Below are 25,957 nucleotides of genomic sequence, written 5' to 3' on the forward strand. Positions count from 1 at the left end.
TTAATTATTACTTTAATATCTATAATGCAATTTTTCACTGTTAGCCAGGCCTACACTGTAAATACAATACACTGTAAAAAGTTAAACTGAAATTATTAGACAACATTTTACAAGACAATGTTATTTCAGTTTTTATTCAAAATATTTTGAATACATTTATTCAGTTTTAGTTCAAAATTTCACATTTATTTCAATGTTACTTGCCGTTTCTTTGTAAGTGTTTGAGAAATTTAGCAATTTCTGAGTGAAAATTGTTTCTACAGCATTTATTTCAGTCTACAAAACATCTTCAAGCACTATTATACACAACAAAGAAAAGAAAAGACACTTCATGATTACAGCACTACTATATTCTCATCTCCATTCAGACTAGAGCTTCATCAACATCACATTAGTGATCAATTATGAGACAAATTCAAATTGTGCTGTAAAGTAGTTTTAAAGTGACAATAGTGTCATTTTATGTGAGTGAGAGACTTTAATACAGTGCAGTCAGAAATGTATTTTATTTATTCAGTTATACAGTATTTTATACATACATATATACAAGTTAACAGAGTTAGTGTATAACTCACATACTGTACAGTCATCATTAACATTTATGAAACCCTGTCTTAAAAAAGCTATAATTATTAATCTATCAGTCTGTATTCAGTATGTATAACAAGAAACACAATCGGTGTCTCTCTGTCAGCTCTCTGAGCTCTCTGCTTCAGGACCCTGTGGTTTCTGCTGCGTGATTCAGATCAGAGGAGTTTAGAAACACTGTGGTGAATTTCTCAAGTTACAGTGGAGAAAGAAGAGAGTGTCCGTGAGGAGAGTGTGTGGAGCCGGACTCAGAGCGGATATTTGAATGGAAATGGGAATTTCCTCATAAACTGTAAATCCAAAAATAAAACAGTCAATTATGTAAAATCAGACATTCATTTGAAATAATAAAACTCTGAAATATGCCTTAACTATTTTAATACAGATCAATTATAAACAAGCCAAATCTCTCTGTTTATCAAAAATGTACTTATTGTGTTCATATTGTATTGAAAACACTTTTGCTGCTATTGAGGTTGAATATGGGTAAGATATGGGTAGGTTTAAGGTGGGTTAAGGCGTAAGGGAACGGTCAACAGTGTAATTATGAATGTAATTACAGAAATTATTTAAAGATGTAATTAAATTCAGGTATTTTTTAAAATATAAGTACAATGTAAAAATATTGCATTGTACTAAATGATTCATTTAAATGTTAGTACATGGTTGTTAAAGACACCTAATATAAAGTGGGACCAAATATGCATATAAATATATGAATGTTCAGGTATATGAAAATGTGATTATTTATTTGAAATTATTACTTACTGCAGTGTCTCTAGTTTATAATGTGGAGAATTCTTTAGATCAGTGAGCAGTTCACGTCCTGAACGTCCTAGATTATTCTCAGTCAGATTCAGTTGTCTCAGGTGTGAGGGGTTTGATCTCAGAGCTGAAGTCAGAGCAGCACAACCTTCATCTGTGACTCCACAATTCATCAACCTGTAGAGAACAATGACACACTCTTCACTCTCTCAGTTCAGATCAGATCAGTTTAGCAGTGAATCCATTATTAAAGAGAAAATACAAACTTAAAGCACAAATCAAAATGTGTGATAAATCATTGAAATCTAAAATGTCACAGAGCACAAAACATGATGGGTAGGTTTAGGGTTAGTGTAGGGGACAGAATATACAGTTTGTACAGTATAAAAACCATTACTGGTGTGCATCTTGAGACTGAGTGTCTTTATTTAAAGGACAGGACACCTTTGTGACACACTTTTAATCTCATTTCTTTAACTGACTCCAGTTATCTTTTGGAGAAGTCGTCACACAGAGTTTCACACACTGTCCTGTCAATGATCACTCAATGTCTTCAGTATCATTCTGAAAAATATAACTGTGTGTTATTAGATTAGTCAGATTGTGTTTGTCTATGAGTGTGACTTAATTTTATTAATAATAAATGCAGAAATCCAGATTTTTCAAAGGGTTCACAAATGTATTCTTGTCACTGTATATATTGTATTCATACTGAAATGGTTCTTTGTTCAGATGTTTCAGTTGTAAATTTATATCATTGTCAAGGCCTCATATTCACAGTGTCTCTGCTGCCCTCTGCTGGTGAACAACATCAATAATACAGATTCAATCTTCTTCACTTACACATTCTTCTTCTTCACAACTCAAAACTGCAGTGATCTTTCTGAATTACATTTCTGAATATAATTACATTAAATAAATGTCTACAAGCACAAACTATTCCTGTCCTTCACTTCAAGTGAGAATAGTGTTAAAATTAGAGTTGTGGTCCTCGAGACCGATCTTAAGACCATTTTTTGAAGATCTTGGTTTCAGACTGAAAGGACTCAGGATTTTATTTCAAGACGGGTATGATTGCAAAAAAGTACTTGTAAAAGATATTGATATTTATATTATAATGTATGATATAATTAAGCAATATCACAAGAAAGAGGGCTGTTTTCACATATATGAGCACAACTGCAAACGTGATATTGATTTTTTACAAATGTTCAATGAACAAAATTTTATTTTTAAAACATTAATCTCAACATTATTTATGAATTTGTAATTGTTCCAATTCAGATGCAACTTCTGTTCCACCTCTGTAGTGTAAAGATGAATTTTGTTGTTAGTGATTTCAATCGATTGGTAACAGCTCTATATAGTCTCTTATTATTCTAATGGTAATTATTGATTATAAATAAGACATTTCTCAGGCAGTAAATGTGGATCTTTCAGAAGGATTTGAGGAGTGCTAGTCTGGTCTTGGTCTCAGTTTAGGTGGTCTTGACTACAACACTAGTTAAAAAGCTTTAAACTTTTGAAATTTTCATCTTTTACATCATTACGTCTATGGAGAGTCTCTACAAGTATAGTGAACCAGACTGTGTGTGTGTGTGTGTGTGTGTGTGTGTGTGTGTGTGTGTGTGTGTGTGTGTGTGTGTGTGTGTGTGTGTGTGTGTGTGATTTTACAAAATGAAAAACAATACTTCAGAAAGTGTCAATGCAGAAAGATGAACATGATGAACAGTAAGAATGAATTCAGCATGTTCTTCATTTCTCAGTTGTGTTGAGCTCGAGTCTGTTTAAAGTCAAGAGACTGAAATGTTGATTGTGTGAAAGTGTGTATTTCAGTGTGACTCTCAGTCCTGCAGTATCATGTGACTGAGGAGCAGCTCATGTGTTCAATCATTTACAGCTCAATCAGCTGAACTCACAGCAGCAGAAAGAGGCTGAACACTTCAAATATACTTTACATTGTGATTCATGTGTGAGAGTCAAATATGATCTTACCACAGTATCTCCAGTTTACAGTGAGGATCCTGTAGTACATCAGACAGCAGATTCACTGATTTTCCTAATTTATTCTCAGACAGATCCAGTTGTCTCAGGTGTGAGGGGTTTGATCTCAGAGCTGAAGTCAGAGCAGCACAACCTTCATCTGTGACTCCACAATTACTCAACCTGTAGAGAACAATGACACACTCTTCACTCTCTCAGTTCAGATCAGGGACTCATTTATAAAACTTTCTGTAGATTTCATCCTAAAAGTGTATGTACGCAAAAAAGCTAGATTCTGTGTTTGCACAAAACTGTTCAGATATATAATACCATGTATTTTGTGTTACTACATGTGCAAAAAAATGTAGGTTTTTGGTTTAATTCTGGTCTAAAGCTCGGCAAACATAAATGGACTAGTTAAAGAGTGTTTTTTCAATCTTGTGAAACCTTTTTTATCAAGCAAGAACTTTGAAAAAGTAATTCATGCATTTGTTATTTCCTGTTTAGACTATTGTAATTCACTTTATTATGGGATTAACAGCTCATCTATGGTTGACGAGAACACGTAAATTTCAGCACATCTCTCCTGTCTTGATCTCTCTCCAGTGGTTTCCTGTAAAATTCAGAGTTGAATTTAAAATATTAATTTTGTTTTTTAAACAAAACACTTAATAATGTCAGTCTTCACTTAATAATCTAATGTCAGTCTATATCACTGAGTTGTTGCACTCACACAAATCACGCCAGAACCTGCACAAAAATCTCTTATATGGAGCTTACAATGCCTAGTTTTACTATTCATAACCTCATCTGCATATCATTTCCATGCATATTCTCATCCACGTGACACCATGTTAACACCGTCAAAGGTACGAGACATTGGAAAATATTAGATACGGACTATAAATGCCGATTGTGCCATACACATTACATTGATAAAATCATCCAATATCCTCTTTATGTTTTAGAGTAAATATATCAAAATATCCATAAAAACAAAACTGTAGCTATAAAGTACTTCTCAGATAAAGTTTTTAGAATAGAGATTCATTCATTTCCACTGGCCAAATAGTATTTTAATTGTTTTAATCAAATTAAATCAAATCAAATTTATGCAGTTTTACTGATAATGTGATCATATCTTTTAGGATGTTTATAAGCTATTTTTAGTGGAAACAGATCCTACTTGTTTATTGCAGAGTAAATATACAATTGACTGACAAAGTGTTTTAAAAAGTAAATGTGCAAATCTTGCCATAATATTGAAGTAAGTGTGCATCACTGATCATCGTTCTCACTAAAATATTTAGTCATAACATGAGATCTGCAGTTTAGTTTCTAGAGGAATTATTGTGCTCCTATCACTCCTCACTGTCATTAAAACAGCGTGTCACAGGAAAAGTGATCAAAAGTGGCACATCCACTGTTACGTTCCACGTATGTTTTTGTATTTTGTTTTTCCCTCCTTCTCTCTCTTTTTTTTGTTATCTGTCTGTCGAGTTTTAGGTTGACGGTAAAGCGGTGCTCATCTTGGTGACGTCATGACGCTCTGACGTCCCAACCAGCGTTCTGCCAATCTGCGGGTGGCTGATCATTTAAAAGGCTTTGGCGGCATTCCACCTGCAGTGAGCGTTTGAGCTCGGACCTCACTCATGCTTGTCGAGCCAGAGCCAGCCATCCTTTGTGTCTGCGAACTGTGTATTTAGTCTGTGGTTTATTGAGCCAGCACCTGGTTGTTTGTTTCTGTGTAATAGTTAAGCTGACGGAGTTAGAGCGTGATACAAGTTTCTCGTGTTAAAGGTTTGAGCCCATTTGAATTCTGGCGTGAAGTCATTATCTGTCAACCGAATGGTTGTTCTGTGCTGTGCGAATACATCTAATGATGCTACTGGACACATCTTCAGTGATGTTCCTGGAATCATTGGGTGTTTCGGGTCTTTCAACATCATACACCCTCATCCAGGCGACCCAGCTGAGGCTGATCAGACCCCAGCTTGTGTCCAGTTGACGAGTCTACCTACTTTGCCCCCATGGATCTCCTCTTGAGCCATAGCCATCTTGAGGCTTTCTCTGCTGCTTCAGTGATGTTGTAGATGGCTCTTCTCCTCCTCCCTCCATCAATGCCTAACAGACTGAAGGCTCTAAACAGGGATCGGGCCGCAAAGCCCCTGCATCCGACTTCAACTGGGAGACACCTTGCTCTCCATCCTACTTGTCGACACTCGCTGACCAGTCCCTCGTATTTGGCGAGCTTAGTCATTAGCGAGTGAGCACAGTCCTTTATAGTGGCTGGTGCACTGCCGCTCTCAGAACAGACTTTCTGTGGTACCCATGTGTTAGTGCGAGGCTTTGAAATGAACATTATGAATGTTCCTTTGCATCAGATTTATCTGAAGTCGGATTTGTTTACGGGGTTTGTTGAAGTCGGCGTGCGTGACAGTCTCCCTGTGCATGGAGTAAGTTTCATCCTGGGTAACGACATCGCAGGTGGAAAAGTCGCGCCGCTGTTAAGAGGTTTGTGATAAGCCTGTTCTGTCTGAGTATACTGACGAATTGTCCGAGAAGTTTCCCGAAGTTTTTCCTGTTTGTGCCGTGACGCGAGCGCAGGCTCGTAAATTTGCTGATGCAGATGACTTGTCTTTTACGTTTATGTCACCTATTATTATAAATGACACTTGCCAGTTGAGGAGGGTAAGCCAGCAGATCAAGCTCTCATTTTGCAGTCAGACGAGGTGAAATTGTCAATGACTCGTGAAAAAATGATTACAGCTCAGAAAGAAGATTGTTCCTTGCCGTAATGCTTTTCCTCTGTTGTTCCTTTGGAAGTGGCCAAGGAGAGGAAAGCCGCTTACTATATCGAGAACGGGTTGCTGATGCGTTGGTGGTGTGCGGATGTTGTGTGCGATAGTGAGTGGACTTCTGTACATCAAATTGTCATTCCTGTATGTTACAGACAGACTGTACTCTCTCTAGCTCACGATCATGATTTGTCTGGACATTTGGGCGTTAAGAAAACGTATCATCGAATTTTGAAACATTTCTTTTGGCCCCGAATGAAGGCTGATGTAATGAAATTCTGTAAAACTTGCCAGACTTGTCAGTTTTCAGGTAAGCCAAATCAGGTGATTCCGCGTGCACCGCTTGTTCCTATACCAGTGATGGGGGAACCATTCGAGCATGTTATTGTTGACTGTGTTGGACCGTTGCCTAAGTCTAAGAGTGGTAACCAATACTTGTTAACAATAATGTGTGTAGCGATGCGCTTTCCAGAAGCTATTCCGCTTAGGAAGATTACAGCGCCAGTGATTAGTAATGCACTTGTAAGATTCTTTTCTATGTTTGGCCTTCCGAAAGTGGTTCAATCTGATCAAGGTACTAACTTTTTGTCAAGAATCTTTTGACAGGTGTTGACGACCTTAAACGTTTCTCATCAAACTTCAAGTGCCTTTCACCCAGAAAGCCAAGGAGCTTTGGAACGGTTTCACCAGACGTTAAAAGCGATGTTGCGACGTTATTGCATGGATACGGGTAAGGACTGGGACGAGGGCATACCTCTACTCTTGTTCGCTGTCAGAGAGGCAGTACAAGACAGTTTGGGATTTAGTCCTGCCGACCTTGTATTTGGTCATACGGTGAGGGGTCCTTTAAAGATGCTTAAAGAAGATCTGTTATCCTGTGAGCCTAGTACTAAAATTCCTGTGCTTGACTATGTAAGCAAATTTCGTGAGCGATTGCACAAGGCTTGTTCAACGGCAAAAGAGTCATTGTTGAGTGCGCAAGTGGCCATGAAACGTCAGTTTGACCGTAAAACGGTTCAGCGTCACTTTAAAGAAGGTGACCAGGTGCTGGTTTTATTGCCAGTTGTGGGTTCTGTTCTGTCTAAATCCTTCTCTTTATTCCTATTCACATAATATAACTTTCTTGTTTTTCACTAGATTACTTAACCTATTGCATAGTATTACTGAACGGAACGATTTATTACTAGTAATCTACCAGCGTAATCACCTAGTGTCAGCCATAGCCCGCTAGCCTGCTAGCTACCGTCTATTTTTTCCTCTAAACTAACCTTCCTTGTCGATCTAATGGCGGATTTATCCGATGTATGTTATTCTGATCTGTCCTCGCCAGATCGGGAAGCTGTGGAGACTTTGCTGCCCGGCATTCATAGATCCACCGTGAGGTACAGCGTCCCGCACATCACCCTTGCCCCAGGCACCGGCAAGCGACCGAGACATCCAGCTAGCGAGTCCCGTGTGCGATGCAGTTTTTCGGACGGCGTTAGCGATCAAGTTCATCAAACAACTGTGGGGAGTCAGACTACTCTACAAAAACACGGTCAGTCATGTCCGACGATTATCATGTGTATTAAATGCAACATGTACAGCTTAGCTCTTTCTGTCAGCAGTGAGACTTACACATGTGATAAATGCAGGGATATTGTCAGGCTGACAGAGAGAATCTCAGAATTAGAGACACGCATCCAAACTTTAATTGAGGATAGTGAGAATGAAAGGGCCTTAGATACTGCTTTGGATGCGACTAGCCTAGTAAACACTGCACATTCGGTTCCGGTTGTAGAAGCCACGCAAGTAGGCTAACTGGGTGACTGTGAGGCGGCATAGTGGCAAGAACAAACACCACTCTTCCGTTCCGATAAGAACATCAAACAGGTTCTCCCCACTCAGTGACGCACCCACTGAGAATCCTGTTGAAAGTGCCCTAGTTATTGGCGATTCTATTACACGGAACGTGAAAATAGAGACACCAGCCACCATAGTCACATGTTTGCCGGGGGCCAGAGCACCTGACATCAAAGCAAATTTAAAAGTGCTGGCTAATGCTAAACTTAAATATTCTAAAATCATTATCCACGTCGGCACAAATGATGTTCGACTTCGCCAGTCGGAGATCACTAAAATTAACATTAAAGAGGTGTGTGAACTCGCAAATTCAATGTCAGCAGAAGTAATTTGTTCTGGCCCTCTTCCTGTTCGTCGGAGTGATGAGATAGTTAGCAGGTTATCATCACTCAATGGCTGGCTGTCTAAGTGGTGTCCGCAGAATAATATAGGTTTCATAGACAATTGGAAAAGCTTTTGGGGCAGACCTGATCTGTTGAAAAGAGATGGTATTCATCCCTCCCGGGATGGTGCTGCTCTTCTATCTAGAAATTTGGCAAATAGTCTTAGAGCTGAAACATGACAAACCAGGGCCCAGATCAGGACACAGACAAACCTGCTAAACCAAACGTCTGCTAGCCGCCTCACGTCACAGAACTCAGATAATTCACATTACATAGAAACTCTTTCACCTAGATATTATCACATAGAGACTGTGTCTGTACCTCGAACTAGTAAATACAAAAAACTTCCGAAACCTTTTAAGGGTAAAAATTTAATTGATGTTCAAAAAATGAAAATCACAGATAAATCAGATAAACAAATGATAAAGCTTGGGTTACTGAATATTAGATCTATTTCTTCAAAAGCACTTATTGTAAATGAAATTATCACAGACAATAAACTAGACTTGCTGTGTTTGACAGAAACCTGGCTAAAACCAGACGATTACATTATTTTAAATGAATCTAGTCCTCAAGGTTATGATTATCGACACAATCCTCGACAGAAAGGCAAAGGGGGAGGTGTTGCTGTAATTTATAGTAATATATTCAGAATCATTCAAAAGAATTTCAAATATAATTCCTTTGAAGTGATGGTGCTTTATGTAACATTATGTAAGTTGACATTTGTGCTGGCTACTGTATACAGGCCACCAGGGCACCATACTGACTTTATCAAAGAATTTGCTGATTTTCTATCAGAGTTAGTACTGGCTGCGGATAAAGTCCTTGTTGTTGGTGATTTTAATATCCATGTAGATAATAATAAAGACGCATTTGGATTGGCATTTGCAGACATTTTAAACTCTATTGGAGTTAGACAACACGTGTCAGAACCCACTCATTGTCGTAATCATACCTTAGATCTAATACTGTTGCATGGAATTGATATTGATGCTGTTGAAATTCTACAGCAGAGCGATGATATATCAGATCATTATTTAGTCTCGTGTATAATACAGTTAGCCAAGGCTACAAAACCACCACCCAGCCATAAATATGGTAGAACCATCACTTCTACCACTAAAGATTGCTTTATAAATAATCTCCCCGAGCAGTTTCATCGCCTTAGTATACCTGACAACTTAGAAGAACTCGATGCTGCAACAGAAACTATTGGCTCTCTCTTTTCCAGCACATTAGATGCAGTCGCTCCTTTACGTCTAAAGAAGATTAAGGAAACTAATCCAACACCGTGGTATGATGAGCACACTCGGGCTCTAAAAGGAGCTGTGAGAAAAGCTGAACGTAGTTGGAAGAAAACAAAACTAGAAGTTTTTCGCCTTTCGTGGAAAGAAAAAATGATTGAGTACAGAACGGCTATAAGAAATGCTAGATCTACTTACTTTTCAAATCTCTTAATAGAAAACAAACATAATCCTAGGTATTTATTTGACACAGTGGCTAAATTAACTAGAAACAGAGATTCAACTGCTGACGTTTCCAAAGAGCACAGCAGTAATGACTTTATGAACTTCCTTACTTGAAAGATTGACAATATTAGAGAGAAAATTATAAACATGCAACCGTCTACAGTTTCGCTTCAGACAGTGCACTGTAGTGTCCCTGAGGTAAAACTAGAATCATTCGCCGCTATAGGAGAGGAAGAATTATCTAAACTTATCAAATCATCAAAATCAACAACATGTATGTTAGACCCAATGCCGACTAAACTACTGAAAGAAATGCTTCCAGAGGTCGTAGGTCCACTTCTTGATATAATTAATTAATCTTTAACACTAGGATACGTGCCAAAAACTTTTAAGCAGGCTATTATTAAACCTCTTATTAAAAAACCTCAACTAGATCCGAGAGATTTAGTAAATTACAGGCCAATCTCGAATCTACCTTTTCTGTCAAAGATACTAGAAAAGGCAGTTTCAACACAACTGTGCTCCTTTTTAGAAAGAAATAGAATCTGTGAGGATTTCCAGTCAGGATTTAGACCATACCATAGTACTGAGACTGCTCTCGTTAGAGTTACAAACGATCTACTCTTATCATCCGATCGTGGCTGTATTTTTCTCTATTAGTGTTATTAGATCTCAGTGCTGCTTTTGACACTATCGATCACAACATTCTTTTAAAAAGACTTGAAAACCATATTGGCATTAGTGGAATTGCTTTGGCATGGTTCAAATCTTACTTATCTGACCGTTATCAGTCTGTAGTAGTTAATGAAGAGATGTCGTATCGATCACAGGTTAAATATGGAGTACCACAAGGCTCAGTACTAGGACCGTTGCTTTTCACTCTGTACATGCTGCCCTTAGGAGAGATAATTAGGAAGAATGGTGTTAGTTTTCACTGCTACGCTGACGATACTCAACTCTATATTTCCTCGCGCCCTGACGAAACCTACGAATTCACAAAACTAACAGAATGCATAGCTGACATTAAAAACTGGATGACAAGAAATTTCTTATTATTAAATTCAGAAAAAAATGATATCCTAATCTTTGGACCAAAAACTTCCTCACGAAAAAACCTTGAATACTCTCTAACACTTGACGGGTGCTCCATTAAATCTTCGTCCTCAGTTAGGAACCTGGGTGTGCTCTTTGATACCAATCTATCATTTGAAAGTCATGTTTCTTGTATCTGTAAAACCGCCTTCTTCCATCTAAAAAATATATCTAAATTACGACATATGCTCTCAATGACAAATGCGGAACAGTTGGTTCATGCATTCATGACCTCAAGACTAGATTACTGTAACGCTCTACTGGGTGGTTGTTCTGCTCGGCTTTTAAACAGACTACAGTTGGTCCAAAATGCGGCAGCTAGAGTTCTTACTAGAACCAGAAAGTATGACCATATTAGCCCAGTTCTGTCAACATTACATTGGCTCCCTATTAAACATCGTATAGATTTTAAAATCTTGCTACTTACTTATAAAGCTCTAAATGGTTTAGCTCCCCAATATCTAAGCGAGCTCTTGGTGCATTATAGTCGTGATGATTATAGTCTATTGCGATCTCAGAATTCAGGCCAGTTGATAATACCCAGAATATCAAAATCAACTGAAGGTGGCAGATCCTTTTCCTATTTAGCACCTAAACTCTGGAACAATCTTCCTAGCATTGTTCGGGAAGCAGACACACTCTGTCAGTTTAAATCTAGACATCTCTTTGCTCTTGCATACACATGACACATTATCAATACATAAACATTTTTTCAAATCCGTTAAAGGATTGTTACGCTGCAATAATTAGGTCGGCCGGAACCGAGAACATTTCCTATAACACTAGATATACCTGTACATCAGAATAAGAATGGCATCTACGCTAATATCAGTCTCTCTGCTTATCCTGAGGTTTGCCGGGTGCTGGATCCAGGCCGTATCCAGATCAGATGGAGAACCTGTGTCTGGACCTGACAACAACGTAGCCCAGGAGACAATGGGCCTACAGATCCAGTTCTGGCTGCATCTATAATTCAGATTTTTAATCTCCGTATCCGCTTGCATATATTTATATATAATCTATTTTTAATCTCTATAATAAAAATTTATAACTCAGATTTTGATCTCCATATCCATTTACATATATTATATATATCTTCCAAGGGGTTTTTTCCCTCCTAGGACTTTTTTCCCAGTGTTAGCGCACTGGGTTTTTCTCCTAGGGTTTTTTTTCCACCCCTGGGAGTCAGCCGACATTGGCTTAATGTAGCACCATCTTGTATATGTTACATATTACCACGCTTGCTTGTACAGCTTATTTTTAACCACTTCTCTTTTTTCTGTGCTTCTAATATGTAAAGCTGCTTTGAAACAATTACCAATTGTAAAAAGCGCTATATAAATAAATTTGACTTGACTTGACTTGACTGTTGAGAAGGTGGATGAGCTTACTACCTCTGCCGCTCTTATATGTGAGGTGGCTGATGTCCCTACTCAAGATAATGACGATGGAGTGTTAGTACGCCACACATATCAGCAGTGTGTTAGGCTGAAGAACTCTGAAATGTTGAGTGATTTGACTTCTCATCTGTCTCATTTACCTGATTGCCAGAGAAATGATGTTGAAACATTAATTCACGATTTCTCCTTGTTATATAGGATGTTCCGTCTCGAACTACAGTCTTACAACATGATATTGATGTAGGTCATGCCGTTCCTATTAAGCAACAAGCTTATAGGGTTAACGCTGTTAAATGTTCTGTGATGAAAGCTGAAGTCGAGTATTTACATGAAAACGGTCTCGCCAAGCAGAGTTTTAGTCCGTGGAGTTCCCCATGTCTGCTGGTGACAAAAAGTGACGGATCGTCTAGGGTTTGCACGGACTATCGCAAGGTAAATTCAGTTACTGTTCCCGATAGTTTTCCGTTACCCCGTATGGAAGATTGTGTAGACAATCTGGGGTCTGCTAAATTCGTCAGTAAACTATATTTACTGAAAGGTTACTGGTAAGTGCCATTGATGGCTCGAGCGTCAGATATTTCTGCTTTTGTGACTCAGGACGACTTCATGCAATATTGCGTTATGGCTTTCGGCATGCGCAACGCACCAGCTACGTTCCAGAGGCTCATTAACATTGTGCTTGCTGGTGTTCGATACTGCAATGCATATCTGGACGATCTTGTGATTTATTCATCCAGCTGGTCCGCACATGTTGCAACGTTAAGAGAGGTGTTTGAACGCCTTCAGAATGCCTCGCTGACATTAAACCTTTCTAAATGTGAATTTGGTCAAGTTCCGACCACGCAAAAAGAACTTCGCAGATTTCTGGGGATGGCCGGTTATTATCGGAAATTTTGTAAAAATTTCTCCACTGTGGCCAGTCCGCTAACTTCACTCCTCAGCCCGTCACGTACTTTTATTTGGAGTAATGACTGTCAAAATGCTTTTGATAACATCAAAGTTTTATTATGCAGTACGCCTGTTTTGACAGCTCCTGACGTGAGAAAAGGCTTCAAGCTGGAGATCGATGCAAGCTCGGTAGGTGCAGGTGCAGTGCTTGTACAGGTAGACGCAAATGGTATTGACCATCCTGTGTGTTATTTCTCGCGCAAGTTTAATAAACATCAGTTAAACTATTCTACCATCGAGAAAGAAACGTTAGCTTTGCTGTTGGCCTTACAACACTTTGATGTTTATATTAGTTCAAGTAATTTGCCTATGGTTGTATTCACTGATCACAATCCTCTGGTGTTTTTAGCACGTATGAACAATCAGAATCAGCGATTGATGCGCTGGTCCTTAATCGTGCAGGGTTACGATTTAGTGATTAAGCACAAGAAGGGGTCAGAAAACATAATTGCCGATGCTCTATCTAGAGTTTACTAAGCTGGGAATAGGGCTTAAAGAAGAGAAGAAGAAAAGTGTTCTTTTTCTTCTCTCTTTTTTTTTTTAGGGGGGGAGTGTTACGTTCCACGTATGTTTTTGTATTTTGTTTTTGTTTTTCCTTCTCTCCCTCTCTCTCTTTTTTTGTTATCTGTCTGTCGAGTTTTAGGTTGACGGTAAAGCGGTGCTCATCTTGGTGAATTCATGACGCTCTGACGTCCCAACCAGCGTTCTGCCAATCTGCGGGTGGCTGATCATTTAAAAGGCTTTGGCGGCATTCCACCTGCAGTGAGCGTTTGGGCTCGGACCTCACTCACGCTTGTCGAGCCAGAGCCAGCCATCCTTTGTGTCTGCGAACTGTGTATTTAGTCTGTGGTTTATTGAGCCAGCACCTGGTTGTTTGTTTCTGTGTAATAGTTAAGCTGACGGAGTTAGAGCGTGATACAAGTTTCTCGTGTTAAAGGTTTGAGCCAATTTGAATTCTGGCGTGAAGTCATTATCTGTCAACCGAAGGGTTGACAAATAATGAAACCTTTTGCTGCAGACAAGTTTCTCGTGTTAAATGTTTGAACCCATTTGAATTCTGGCGTGAAGTCATTATCTGTCAACCGAAGGGTTGACCGATAATGAAACCTTTTGCTGCGGACAGCTCAGAGATAACGTCAACCTCACTGACCATTGTTAATTCTGTATAGTGCGTGACGGCTCGATTTGGTAGCTAGCAATTAATGTTAGTTATAATGTGGGTGCTCGCCTCCCTTGTATTTTTTTGTTTATTTATTTAGTGGAGTTCAGTTAAGGCGTCGCGCCGAAGTTTTCGGTTTTGTTTCTACATTTTATTTTTGGTAGTTAGTTTAGGGGTGTGGGTGCTAGTTAGTGGGTTTTGTTTTGATTATTTCTTTTCTTTGGCGACATCCTCGTTTTTTTCTTACTTTTATTGAGTTTATGTCTTACTTGTGTTGACTTATTTCTTCCGTGTTAATAAATATCGGATATTAATTGCATCCCTTGTTGTTTGGCTTGTTCCTCCCCCACACCGCAACAGCTGCATCTCATTTAAATGTTGCGGTCATTCCATTTAACACCTTTAAGCACGTAACACCACTGTCTAAATTCATATAATTTCTGTTTAACTTCTGCGTAATGACTTTCAGTGCTTATCACCATTAATGAAAGTGGAATATTAATGTAAATGTGTTTATCAAAATGAAAACAGAGTTTAAAATTGTTCTGTTTACTTCTGTCACGGAATGCACAGACACGAAATGATAAGATCCACGTGCAGTTTAATGAAGTAAGTCCAAGGCAAAAACAGTCCACAAAAACAGAAACCAGAAACAAAGTGCATAAAACAGAAAACAACAAACCACAACAAAGACAAAAAACACTGAGACTAAATAGACAGAACTAATGAGCAAACACAAAACACCTGAGTGCAATGATATGAGGCTAATAAGTCCAAGGAGTGATTTATGGGAAATGAAGTAAAACTGGTGACGTAGTCCGTGCTGGAGTGCCCTCTGGTGGCCAACCAGGGTACTCCGACTGGAGATCGTGACATTACCCCCTCCCTACGGAGCGGATACCAGACGCTCCACTTAACAAAACAAAACTCAGGAGGGAGGTGGATAGGAGGAGGATCAGGGGGAGGGATGGCGGGCCAGATCCAGCGTGCTCCCCCAGAAAGCCAGGGCGGTGCTGGAGGAACCAACCAGGCGGGCACTGGCAGGTCTGGAGTCCTAGCTGTTTGCCAGAGCGGTGCTGGAGGAACCAACCAGGCGGGCACTGGCAGGTCTGGAGTCCTAGCTGTTTGCCAGGGTGGTGCTGGAGGAACTGACCAAGCGGATTTCAACGGTTCAGACGGCCTGGGCAGTAACGGCAGAACATAAGGCCTGGATGGCGGCAGCAGGGCAGAAGATCTGGGCAGCGGCGGCAGGACCGATCGAGGGTGCTCCGTGGCCATATCGGGAAGAGCGGGCAGCTCTGGGACGGTAACGGCCTCGGGCTGCTCAGGGACGGCAGCATGCTCGGACTGCTCAGGTGGCGTCGGCAGGACAGAAGGCTTGGATGGCGGCGGCGGCAGGGCTGACCAAGGGCGCTCCGTGGCCGTGTCAGGGAGAGCGGGCAGCTCGATGACGGCCTCCGTGGCCGTATCAGGGAGAGCGGGCAGCTCGGTGACGGCCTCCGTGGCCGTATCAGGGAGAGCGGGCAGCTCGGTGACGGCCTCCGTGGCCGTATCAGGGAGAGCGGGCAGCTCGGTGACGGCCTCCGTGGCCGTATCAGGGAGAGCGGGCAGCTCGGTGACGGCCTCCGTGGCCGTATCAGGGAGAGCGGGCAGCTCGGTGACGGCCTCCGTGGCCGTATCAGGGAGAGCAGGCAGCTCGGTGATGGCCTCCGTGGCCGTATCAGGGAGAGCGGGCTCTGGAGTGGACTCCCTGGCTGGAGCGGGCTCTGGAGTGGACTCCCCAGCCCGAGCGGGCTCTGGAGTGGACTCACTGGCTGGAGCAGGCTCTGGAGTGCACTCACTGGCTGGAGCGGGCTCTGGAGTGGACTCCCCAGCCCGAGCGGGCTCTGGAGTGGACTCACTGGCTGGAGCGGGCTCTGGAGTGGACTCACTAGCTAGAGCGGGCTCTGGAGTGGACTCACTGGCTGGAGCGGGCTCTGGAGTGGACTCACTGGCTGGAGCGGGCTCTGGAGTGGACTCACTGGCTGGAGCGGGCTCTGGAGTGGACTCACTGGCTGGAGCGGGCTCTGGAGTGGACTCACTGGCTAGAGCGGGCTCTGGAGTGGACTCACTGGCTGGAGCGGGCTCTGGAGTGGACTCACTGGCTGGAGCGGGCTCTGGAGTGGACTCACTGGCTGGAGCGGGCTCTGGAGTGGACTCACTGGCTGGAGCGGGCTCTGGAGTGGACTCACTGGCTGGAGCGGGCTCTGGAGTGGACTCACTGGCTGGAGCGGGCTCTGGAGTGGACTCACTGGCTGGAGCAGGCTCTGGAGTGGACTCACTGGCTGGAGCGGGCTCTGGAGTGGACTCACTGGCTGGAGCGGGCTCTGGAGTGGACTCACTGGCTGGAGCGGACTCTGGAGTGCACTCACTGGCTGGAGCGGGCTCTGGAGTGGACTCACTGGCTGGAGCGGGCTCTGGAGTGCACTCACTGGCTGGAGCGGGCTCTGGAGTGGACTCACTGGCTGGAGCGGGCTCTGGAGTGGATTCACTGACTAAAGCGAGCTCTGGAGTGGACTTACTGGATGGAGTGGACTCACTGACTGAAGCGAGCTCTGGAGTGGACTCACTGGCTAGAGCGGGCTCTGGAGTGGACTCACTGGCCGGAGCGGGCTCTGGAGTGGACTCACTGGCCGGAGCGGGCTCTGGAGTGGACTCACTGGCCGGAGCGGGCTCTGGAGTGGACTCACTGGCCGGAGCGGGCTCTGGAGTGGACTCACTGGCTGGAGTGGACTCTCTGACTAAAGCGGGCTCTGGAGTGGACTCACCGGCTGGAGCGGGCTCTGGAGTGGATTCACTGACTAAAGCGAGCTCTGGAGTGGACTTACTGGCTGGAGTGGACTCACTGACTAAAGCGGGCTCTGGAGTGGACTCACTGGCTAGAGCGGGCTCTGGAGTGGACTTACCGGCTGGAGCGGGCTCTGGAGTGGACTCACTAGCTGGAGCGGGCTCTGGAGTGGACTCACTGGCTGGAGCGGGCTCTAGAGTGGACTCACTGGCTGGAGCGGGCTCTGGAGCGGACTCACTTGCTGGAGCGGGCTCTGGAGCGGACTCACTGGCTGGAGCGGGCTCACTGACTGGAGCAGCCTCCGGGCCTTGACGTCCAAAGGAAGCCTTCTTCCTTCTCCTCCTCCCTTTACCGGGGTGAAGCTGAGGCTCAGTGCCCACGTCCCCTGTGACTTCAGAGACGGATTCATGATCTGGAGCATGCACACTGCCTGGTTGACTAGGTGAGGCCCAATCTACCCGATGGCGGAGATAGGCGGCGAATCTCCAGAAATCCAAGTCCTGTATCCCTTCCTTCTCACACTGAGGTAGAGGATCATCAATGCAGCAATTAAAAACATCCTTCAGCGCCGCATCGTTGTACCTCAGCCCCACCGCCATTGTCCAAAAGACCGTGGCAAAGCATCCTACCTCTTCTCCCTCCTGGCGTAGAGCCATCACTGCCCCAAGCAGTGCCACACGCTCCCTGCAAGTGCCTGCCAGAATGGTCCTCATGCTGCTGGATCTTAATAGGTGGTTCGTTCTGTCACGGAATGCACAGACACGAAATGATAAGATCCACGTGCAGTTTAATGAAGTAAGTCCAAGGCAAAAACAGTCCACAAAAACAGAAACCAGAAACAAAGTGCATAAAACAGAAAACAACGAACCACAACAAAGGCAAAAAACACTGAGACTAAATAGACAGAACTAATGAGCAAACACAAAACACCTGAGTGTAATGACATGAGGCTAATAAGTCCAAGGGGTGATTTATGGGAAATGAAGTAAAACTGGTGACGTAGTCCGTGCTGGAGTGCCCTCTGGTGGCCAACCAGGGTACTCCGACTGGAGATCGTGACAACTTCATTACTTTTCTCACTCTAGTAAAACAGTTCATACTCATGGGTCAGAGTTTGTGTGCAGGTTAAGTTAACATTAAGTTTGTTTTATAAATCCCATCTTTTGTGCAGGAAGTGGCGTACGGCTCTTTCAGGACATGTTTTGTGTGTAAAGGTTATAAATGAGGCCCATGTGCTGCGTTTCCTAAAAGCATCGTAAGCCTAAGAAGTTAGTAAAAAACAATTGTACGACTATTCTTGATATTACGGTCCGTTTCCCAAAGCATTAATGAACTCACAGCAGCAGAAAGAGACTGAACTCTTCAAATACACTTTACATTGTGATTCATGTGTGAGAGTCAAATATGATCTTACCACAGTTTCTCCAGTTTACAGTGAGGATCCTGTAGTACATCAGACAGCAGATTCACTGATTTTCCTATTTTATTCCATGACAGATCCAGTTCTCTGAGGTGTGAGGGGTTTGATCTCAGAGCTGAAGTCAGAGCAGCACAACCTTCATCTGTGACTCCACAATAACTCAACCTGTAGAGAGATGAAAAACAAACAGCATAATAAATAGTTAAACTATCAAAAAAACATCAAACAACTTTCAATTCCAATATAATTTAACAATGTCAAATTCATGTTTCATGGTCAAATTCACACTAATAAAAAAGGTTAAGATTGAATTAAATTAATATTCATGTATTTATTAACTTTAAACCAAGGGTCTTCAACCGGGGGTTCACAGCGGTACTGCAGGGGTCCGACAATTAATGTTTGATCACAGAAAATGTTTTGATCTCTTGAACTCAATGGCCAATCAGAGGAGTTTCATTTAGTCAGAATCCACTCACACACAAAATATTCGTATCAATAAATTTTTTAAATTCTATTCCAATTATTTGTAAAAGTAATGACTTATTAAATAATCTTAAATGTCTCACTGTACATTGCTATTCTTGTTATGGTGGAGCCGCTGCTACATATTACATCTGCTCTTTACTGGAGAACCTGCACTAACTTCAGATACTCAGTGATTTGATTCTTAATTGTTCATCTGACAGTAAAATGTACGACTCTGCTATGTTAACCATACTTCAAATATCTTAAATTCTTTTATGTCATTTATTTAAATGTTTAAATTCCTTCTTTATGTGCGAAAACACTGACTTTGTTTGAATATCTGAAGGAATTTTACATTGTGACGGTTTAGAAAACACATCAAAATACTGACCACTAAACTCTAGACAACTTCTGCAGCTCTGAAGATTTATGAACTTTTATAGATGGAGCTGTTGAATGCTTGAATCTGATTGGTTGACGAATGTTCTAAGGTGTGTGATTATTTTCAGGGAAACACACGACTGAAGTAGTTCTAGCAGGTCTTGACCGCATTACAGTTCATATCACTTCACCAAAGTTATTTCAGTTATTTCATAAGGTCCTTACAGCCTACAACAGCAAAAGAAACAAAATCCACAACGACACTGACCAAGCAAATAAATATAGTAAACAATATGATAAAAACAACAAATTATTGTCAAGGTTTTTGCCACAAAATATGTATTATTATGTCCTGAAAGGTTATACTCTCTTTCTCCTACTCTCTCTCACATAGTACAAACACACACACACACACACACACACACACACACACACACACAGTACAAACACACACTCACACAGAAACGTGTTGTCTGCGCTGCTCTGATGAATTGATCAGTTAAATAGTTTAGTAACTTAAAAGCTACATGACATTTCTCACCAGTGAGGAAATAACTGTGCAGTTCTTGAGGTAGATAGACTTACAGTTTCACTGTTATTAGAGACAATGCTGCTGAACACTGTTGAGACGCACAGACTCAGCTAGACTAATTCACATCTGCTTATTCTCTCTCTCTCTCTTATAACTGCATTAATAACTGTATTATTCTGCTATCAATGGCTCAAGCCTCTGTTACTAGTTCTGAAATGATGCATTGGGATTAGCAACAGAGGATTGGGATGAGATGTGTAAGAAATTAGTCCCACACAAGAGTGTTTTAAGGACAAAAACATGACAAATGTCTTGAAATACAACATCTGAACAATGTTTTGAGGTGTGGAAACTGTAGTATAAGCAGAATATTTGACTCCGGGCCGTTGAATTATTAGAAAATCCACTTCGAGTCGTGGCGCATTACTAATTTGGGTGTGCATTATTTTCTAATAATTCAATGTCCCGGAGTCAATTATTCCTTACTTATTCTTTTAATGTTTTAACAGTGAAGTGATTGTTCTCAAAGATACTTACTGAACTGATCTGGATTCTTTAATCACAGGCAGCAGCTTCAGAAAAACCTTCAGTTTTTTATATTTATAATTTCCTCCAACAAATGTATTAATATCAAACTCATCCAGCTTCTTCTCTGATGTCAACAACACAAAAACTACAGCTGACCACTGAGATGAAGAGAGTTTGGCTTTACTTATTCTTCCAGATTTCAGATACTGTTGTATTTCCTCCACTAGTGAATGATCACCCAGTTCATTCAGACAGTGGAACAGATTGATGTATTTCTCTGCAGAGTCAATGGTGCTGATCTTCTTCTTGATGTACTCAACTGTTTTCTCATTGCTGTCAGATCTGCTTCTTCTCTGTTTCATTAGTACTTGTAGGAGAATCTGATGAGACTCCACTGACAGACCCAGAAGAAACCGCAGGAAAAGGTCCAGATGTCCATTTTTACTCTGTAGAGCCTCATTCACAGCTCTCTGATGCAGCTCAGATAATGAAACACTTTTAAAACTCTCCTTAACTTTAGACTGCAAACTCTGTTTAGTGATTTGCTCAAACACATTTCTGTTGTTGTTTGTACAGGAGAGGTGCACATATAGAGCCGCTAGATGTTCCTGAACGCTCAGATGAACAAAGCAGAAGACTTTCCCCTGATACCAGCCAAACTCCTCTCTGAAGATCTGAGAGCACAATCCTGAGTACACTGACGCTTCTGTCACATCAATGCCACACTCTCTCAGGTCTTCCTCATAGAAGATCACATTGCCTTTCACAAGCTGCTGAAAAGCCACTTTCCCCAGTTTGAGGATCATGTCTTCATCTGTCACGTTCTTCTCATAGTCCTTCTCATGTTTGATGCTAATCTGTGTCATCAGGAAGTGTGTGTACATTTGAGTGAGAGTCTTGGGAATCTCTCCACTCTCTGCTTCGCTCAACATCTTCTCTAGAACAGCGGCTGAGATCCAGCTGAACACTGGGATGTGGCACATGATGTCGAGGCTCCTTGATGACTTCAGGTGTGAGATGATTGTATTGGCCAGACTCTGATCACTGATTCTCTTCCTGAAGTATTCCTCCTTCTGTGGCTCATTGAAGCCTCGCACCTCTGTCACTCGATGGACACACTCAGAGGGGACGAGATCAGCTGCTGCTGGTCTGGAGGTGATCCAGATGAGAGCAGAGGGAAGCAGATTCCCCACAATGAGGTTCGTCAGCAGCACGTCCACTGAGGCTGATTCACTTACATCACACAACCTCACATCGCTTTGAAAATCCAGAGACAGACGACACTCGTCCAGACCATCAAAGATGAACAACACTTTATATTTGTCACTGGATATTTCCATTTCTTTTGTTTCAGGGAAAAAGACATGAAGAAGATCAGAAAGACTGAGTGTTTTGTCCTTGATCAAATTGATCTCTCTGAAAGGAAGTGGAAATATGAGCTGGACGTCCTGATTCTCTTTCCCTTCAGCCCAGTCCAGGATGAACTTCTGCACAGAGACTGTTTTTCCAATGCCAGCGACTCCCTTTGTCAGCACAGTTCTGATGGGTTTGTCTTGTCCAGGTAAAGGTCTAAAGATGTCATTGCATTGGATCGGTGTGTCCTCTGTTGCTGCTCTCCTGGATTGTGTCTCAATCTGTCTCACATCATGCTCATTACTGATCTCTCCACTCTCACTCTCTGTGATGTAGAGCTCTGTGTAGATCTCATTCAGGAGTGTTGGGTTTCCCTGCTGTGCTGTTCCCTCATACAGACACTCAAACTTCTTCATCAGATTTGATCTAAACCTGTTGAGGACTTCATGGCTGTAAAATTAGACCACCACATTATTACATGAGTTAATAAGCACAATGTCTTTTAGCATTTTTTTTTTTTTAATCATAATCAATGCATATCTTTTACAGAAACGTTATACCTCAGATCAGTCTGTGTATCTCCACTCGGAAAATGTATTTTATGACCCATAGACTCGTCACTCCTCATAGATACACAGCTGGACAAAAAGAGATAAAGTGAATGATTTAAATGACGAAAAACACTTAAATTATTTTATCCACAATAAAGCCTAAAGTTTTTATATTTACACTGTTGATACAAAAACTGCACATTTAACTAAGCTCTCTCATAGATGTGTGTCTCTGTACTTTAAAATATCAGATAAAGAAAAAATAATTCATTATCAGAATAATATTCTGATATTAAATACAAATCCGATTCCAAAAAATTTGGGACACTGTACAAATTGTGAATAAAAAAGGAATGCAATAATTTGCAATAATTTACAAATCTCATAAACTTGTTATCTATATTCTATTGTGAATAAAATATATCAAATGCTGAAAGTGAGACATTTTGAAATGTTGTGCTAAATATTGGCTCATTTTGGATTTCATGAGAGCTTCACATTCCAAAAATGTTGGGACAGGTAGCAATAAGAGGCCGGAAAAGTTAAATGTACATATAAGAAACAGCTGGAGGACCAATTTGCAACTTATTAGGTCAATTGGCAACATGATTGGGTATAAAAAGAGCCTCTCAGACTGTTATAAAAAGAAGAGGGGATGCCACACAGTGGTAAACATGGCCTTGTCCCAACTTTTTTGAGATGTGTTGATGCCATGAAATTTAAAATCAACTTATTTTTCCCTTAAAATGTAACATTTTCTCAGTTTAAACATTTGATATGTCATCTATGTTGTATTCTGAATAAAATATTGAAATTTGAAACTTCCACATCATTGCATTCTGTTTTTATTCACAAATTGTACAGTGTCCCAACTTTTTTGGAATCGGGTTTGTAGAAACTTTGTACCTCAGATCAGTCTGTGTATCTCCACTCTTAAAATGTACTGGATGAAGCATAGATCCATCACTCCTCATAGACACACAGCTGGACTCTGGTTCTGATCTCTTCTGATCAACTGAACTATAACAAAGAGAGAATGAATGATTTAAATGACTGTATTATGATTTAAATTACATAAAACCTTCTTAAATTCTTTTATCAAGTTTTTATTTTTACACTGTTGATACAAAAACTGAACATTTAACTAAGCTCTCTCATAGATGTGTGTCTCTGTGTGAGAAACACTATATACTTTAAAGTAAACAAATAATTATTAATTATTTATAAATAATAATTTAAAATAAGAATATTAATAATATTCTGATAATAATTATTCTTGTACAATGTTTAGTATTTTGTCATACTATAATCACATTTTTATAGAAATGTTATACCTGAGATCAGTCTGTGCATCTCCACTCTTAAAATCTATAATTTGACCCATAGACCCGTCACTTCTCACAGACACACAGCTGGGCTCTGGTTCTGATCTCTTCTGATGAACTGAACTATAACAGAACAGATTTGATCATTTATGATTATAATCACTTTAAGATAAGGTCTTACAAGCATTTATCATCAAACATATTTTTGTATCCTAACAAAATATCTGACTAACTTTAGACCTTTAATCATAATTTAAAGGTGATTTAATCTGGTGTTTATTCAAAGTACCTGCATCCTGGAGAAAAATCTTCATCTCTGGAAGTTTGTGTGTCATTCATGATGAATCTGAACAGTTAGATCTCCAACACTGACTCTGGATGGAAGATCTTGTACAAACACAATAATTCATCTTTTCCTCAGACAGGATCAAGAGACGCGGCGTTCACTCAAATACACAATGTTATTGTATGTTCACACAAATGATAAAATAAAGCACAGACAACACGAAACAATATAACCATGTTAATTTGCTTCGAAACGAAAAATATCAAACGTATTTCAAAGAATTATTTACGTTCTTGAGATAATGCGGAAGTCACCTGTAAGTCTCGAGAGTCGAGACCTGAACACTCACCTTGATCAACATTTAATTATATATTAAATGATTTATAAAAAAACTCGTCCACATTTTCTATCAAGTATCTACACGTAAATTCACGACTTACCTTTTATAAAGGTTCCTCTAAAAACACATTGATATTCCTGGTTGTTTAAATGGCGAAACATCAACTCTGTTCATTTACTTTCACTTTTTATTTGTAATGCGAGAGATTATGACGTCACGTTATGCGCTCGGTGCACGTTTTGTGTGTTTGTCCTTGAATAATTGATTACATGCATTAGCTTCGTATAATGTTATCATACAGTACAGCATGACACATTTATTGGGCGGTAAAGTTGGTTTTATTCGCTGGATCCCGTCTGAAAACTACAGTGGAAAAGTGTTAGCGATGCGATGTCCAATCATTCATAATGATCATGAAGTAGGATATTTAGGAGATCACAGATTTCTGCAAGTCAATCTATTTAAATTGAACCATTTACACAGATTTTGAGCTATGAGATCAAATGATTTCTTATCCTGTGTCTTCTTCTGGTGGACAACATTAGTATTACTTCATCTCTCATTCCTGTGCATTTATAAATTGCAGCCTATGAGAAAAATAAATAAATGGTAAAACAGTACAAACAGTACAGTCGTTTTCCAGCACCTTAGACCATTAATTATTCCAACTTTATTGACTTGCTCTCTATTCCTGTAGGCATGTCTTCATTCACATGGCGGCCATCTTGGCTGATGGCTCAGGGGTGGCAGCTATCTTGTGAAGAGTCTCTAACTGAGCAGGCATGATGTGAAGAGTCTCTGGCTGGGCAGGCGTGATGTGAACAGTCATCAGAGCTCTGGCTCACTGTTCACATCAAAAAACTCCCAAACCCATTTAAAGGTAAAAATTTAATTGATGTTCAACAAATAAAAAACAGATATAATGCTGATAAACAAATGATAAAGCTTGGGTTGCTGAATATTAGATCCCTTTCTTCAAAAGCACTTATTATAAATTATATTATCACAGACAATAATCTAGATGTGCTGTGTTTGACAGAAACCTGGTTAAAACCAGACAATTACATTACTTTAAATGAGTCTATGCCTCAAGGTTACTGTTTTCAACATGAACCTCGACTGAAAGGCAAAAGGGGAAGTTTTGCTGTAATTTATAGTAATATCTTCAGTATTACTCAAAAGTCTTTCAAATATAATTAATTCAAAGTGATGGTGCTTCATGTAACATTATGTAATGTAAGCAACAATTCCCATTTGACATTTGTGTTGGCTAGTGTATACAGGCCACCAGGGCACCATACAGACTTTATCAAAGAATTTGCTGATTTTCTATCAGAGTTAGTACTGGCTGCAGATAAAGTCCTAACTGTTGGTGATTTTAATATCTGTGTAGATAATAAAAAAGACGCATTGAGATTGGCATTTACAGACATTCTAAACTCTATTGGAGTTGTGTCAGGACCCACTCATTGTCGTAATCATACTTTAGATCTAATATTGTCACATGGAATCGATA

The 25,957-nt window shown here is 40.7% G+C and overlaps 1 protein-coding gene across 5 annotated transcripts; it reads right to left on the reverse strand.

Annotated features, from left to right (window-relative positions):
• Nucleotides 1-207: 207 nt before the first annotated feature.
• On the reverse strand, nucleotides 208-25,120 carry LOC137004420 (NLR family CARD domain-containing protein 3-like). Of its 5 annotated transcripts, none has more exons than XM_067364719.1 (10): nucleotides 25,088-25,120; nucleotides 24,105-24,202; nucleotides 23,825-23,938; nucleotides 23,397-23,510; nucleotides 22,500-22,577; nucleotides 20,596-22,389; nucleotides 18,672-18,842; nucleotides 3,349-3,519; nucleotides 1,357-1,530; nucleotides 208-878 (listed from the first exon to the last, which is right to left on the reverse strand). In XM_067364719.1, the coding sequence occupies exons 2-10, from the start codon at nucleotides 24,152-24,154 to the stop codon at nucleotides 872-874; spliced, it is 2,673 nt and encodes an 890-aa protein (XP_067220820.1). In that variant the 5' UTR covers nucleotides 24,155-24,202; nucleotides 25,088-25,120; the 3' UTR covers nucleotides 208-871. The 5 variants fall into 5 exon arrangements, with proteins under 5 accessions (XP_067220820.1, XP_067220819.1, XP_067220821.1 ...); XM_067364718.1 differs by lacking the exon at nucleotides 25,088-25,120 and adding an exon at nucleotides 24,542-24,809; XM_067364720.1 differs by lacking the exon at nucleotides 25,088-25,120 and having other exon boundaries at nucleotides 23,397-23,505; nucleotides 24,105-24,533.
• Between the last annotated feature and the right edge of the window lie 837 nt (nucleotides 25,121-25,957).

Source organism: Chanodichthys erythropterus, chromosome 17 (assembly GCF_024489055.1).
Source record: "Chanodichthys erythropterus isolate Z2021 chromosome 17, ASM2448905v1, whole genome shotgun sequence".
Classification (NCBI taxonomy): Eukaryota; Metazoa; Chordata; class Actinopteri; order Cypriniformes; family Xenocyprididae; genus Chanodichthys; species Chanodichthys erythropterus.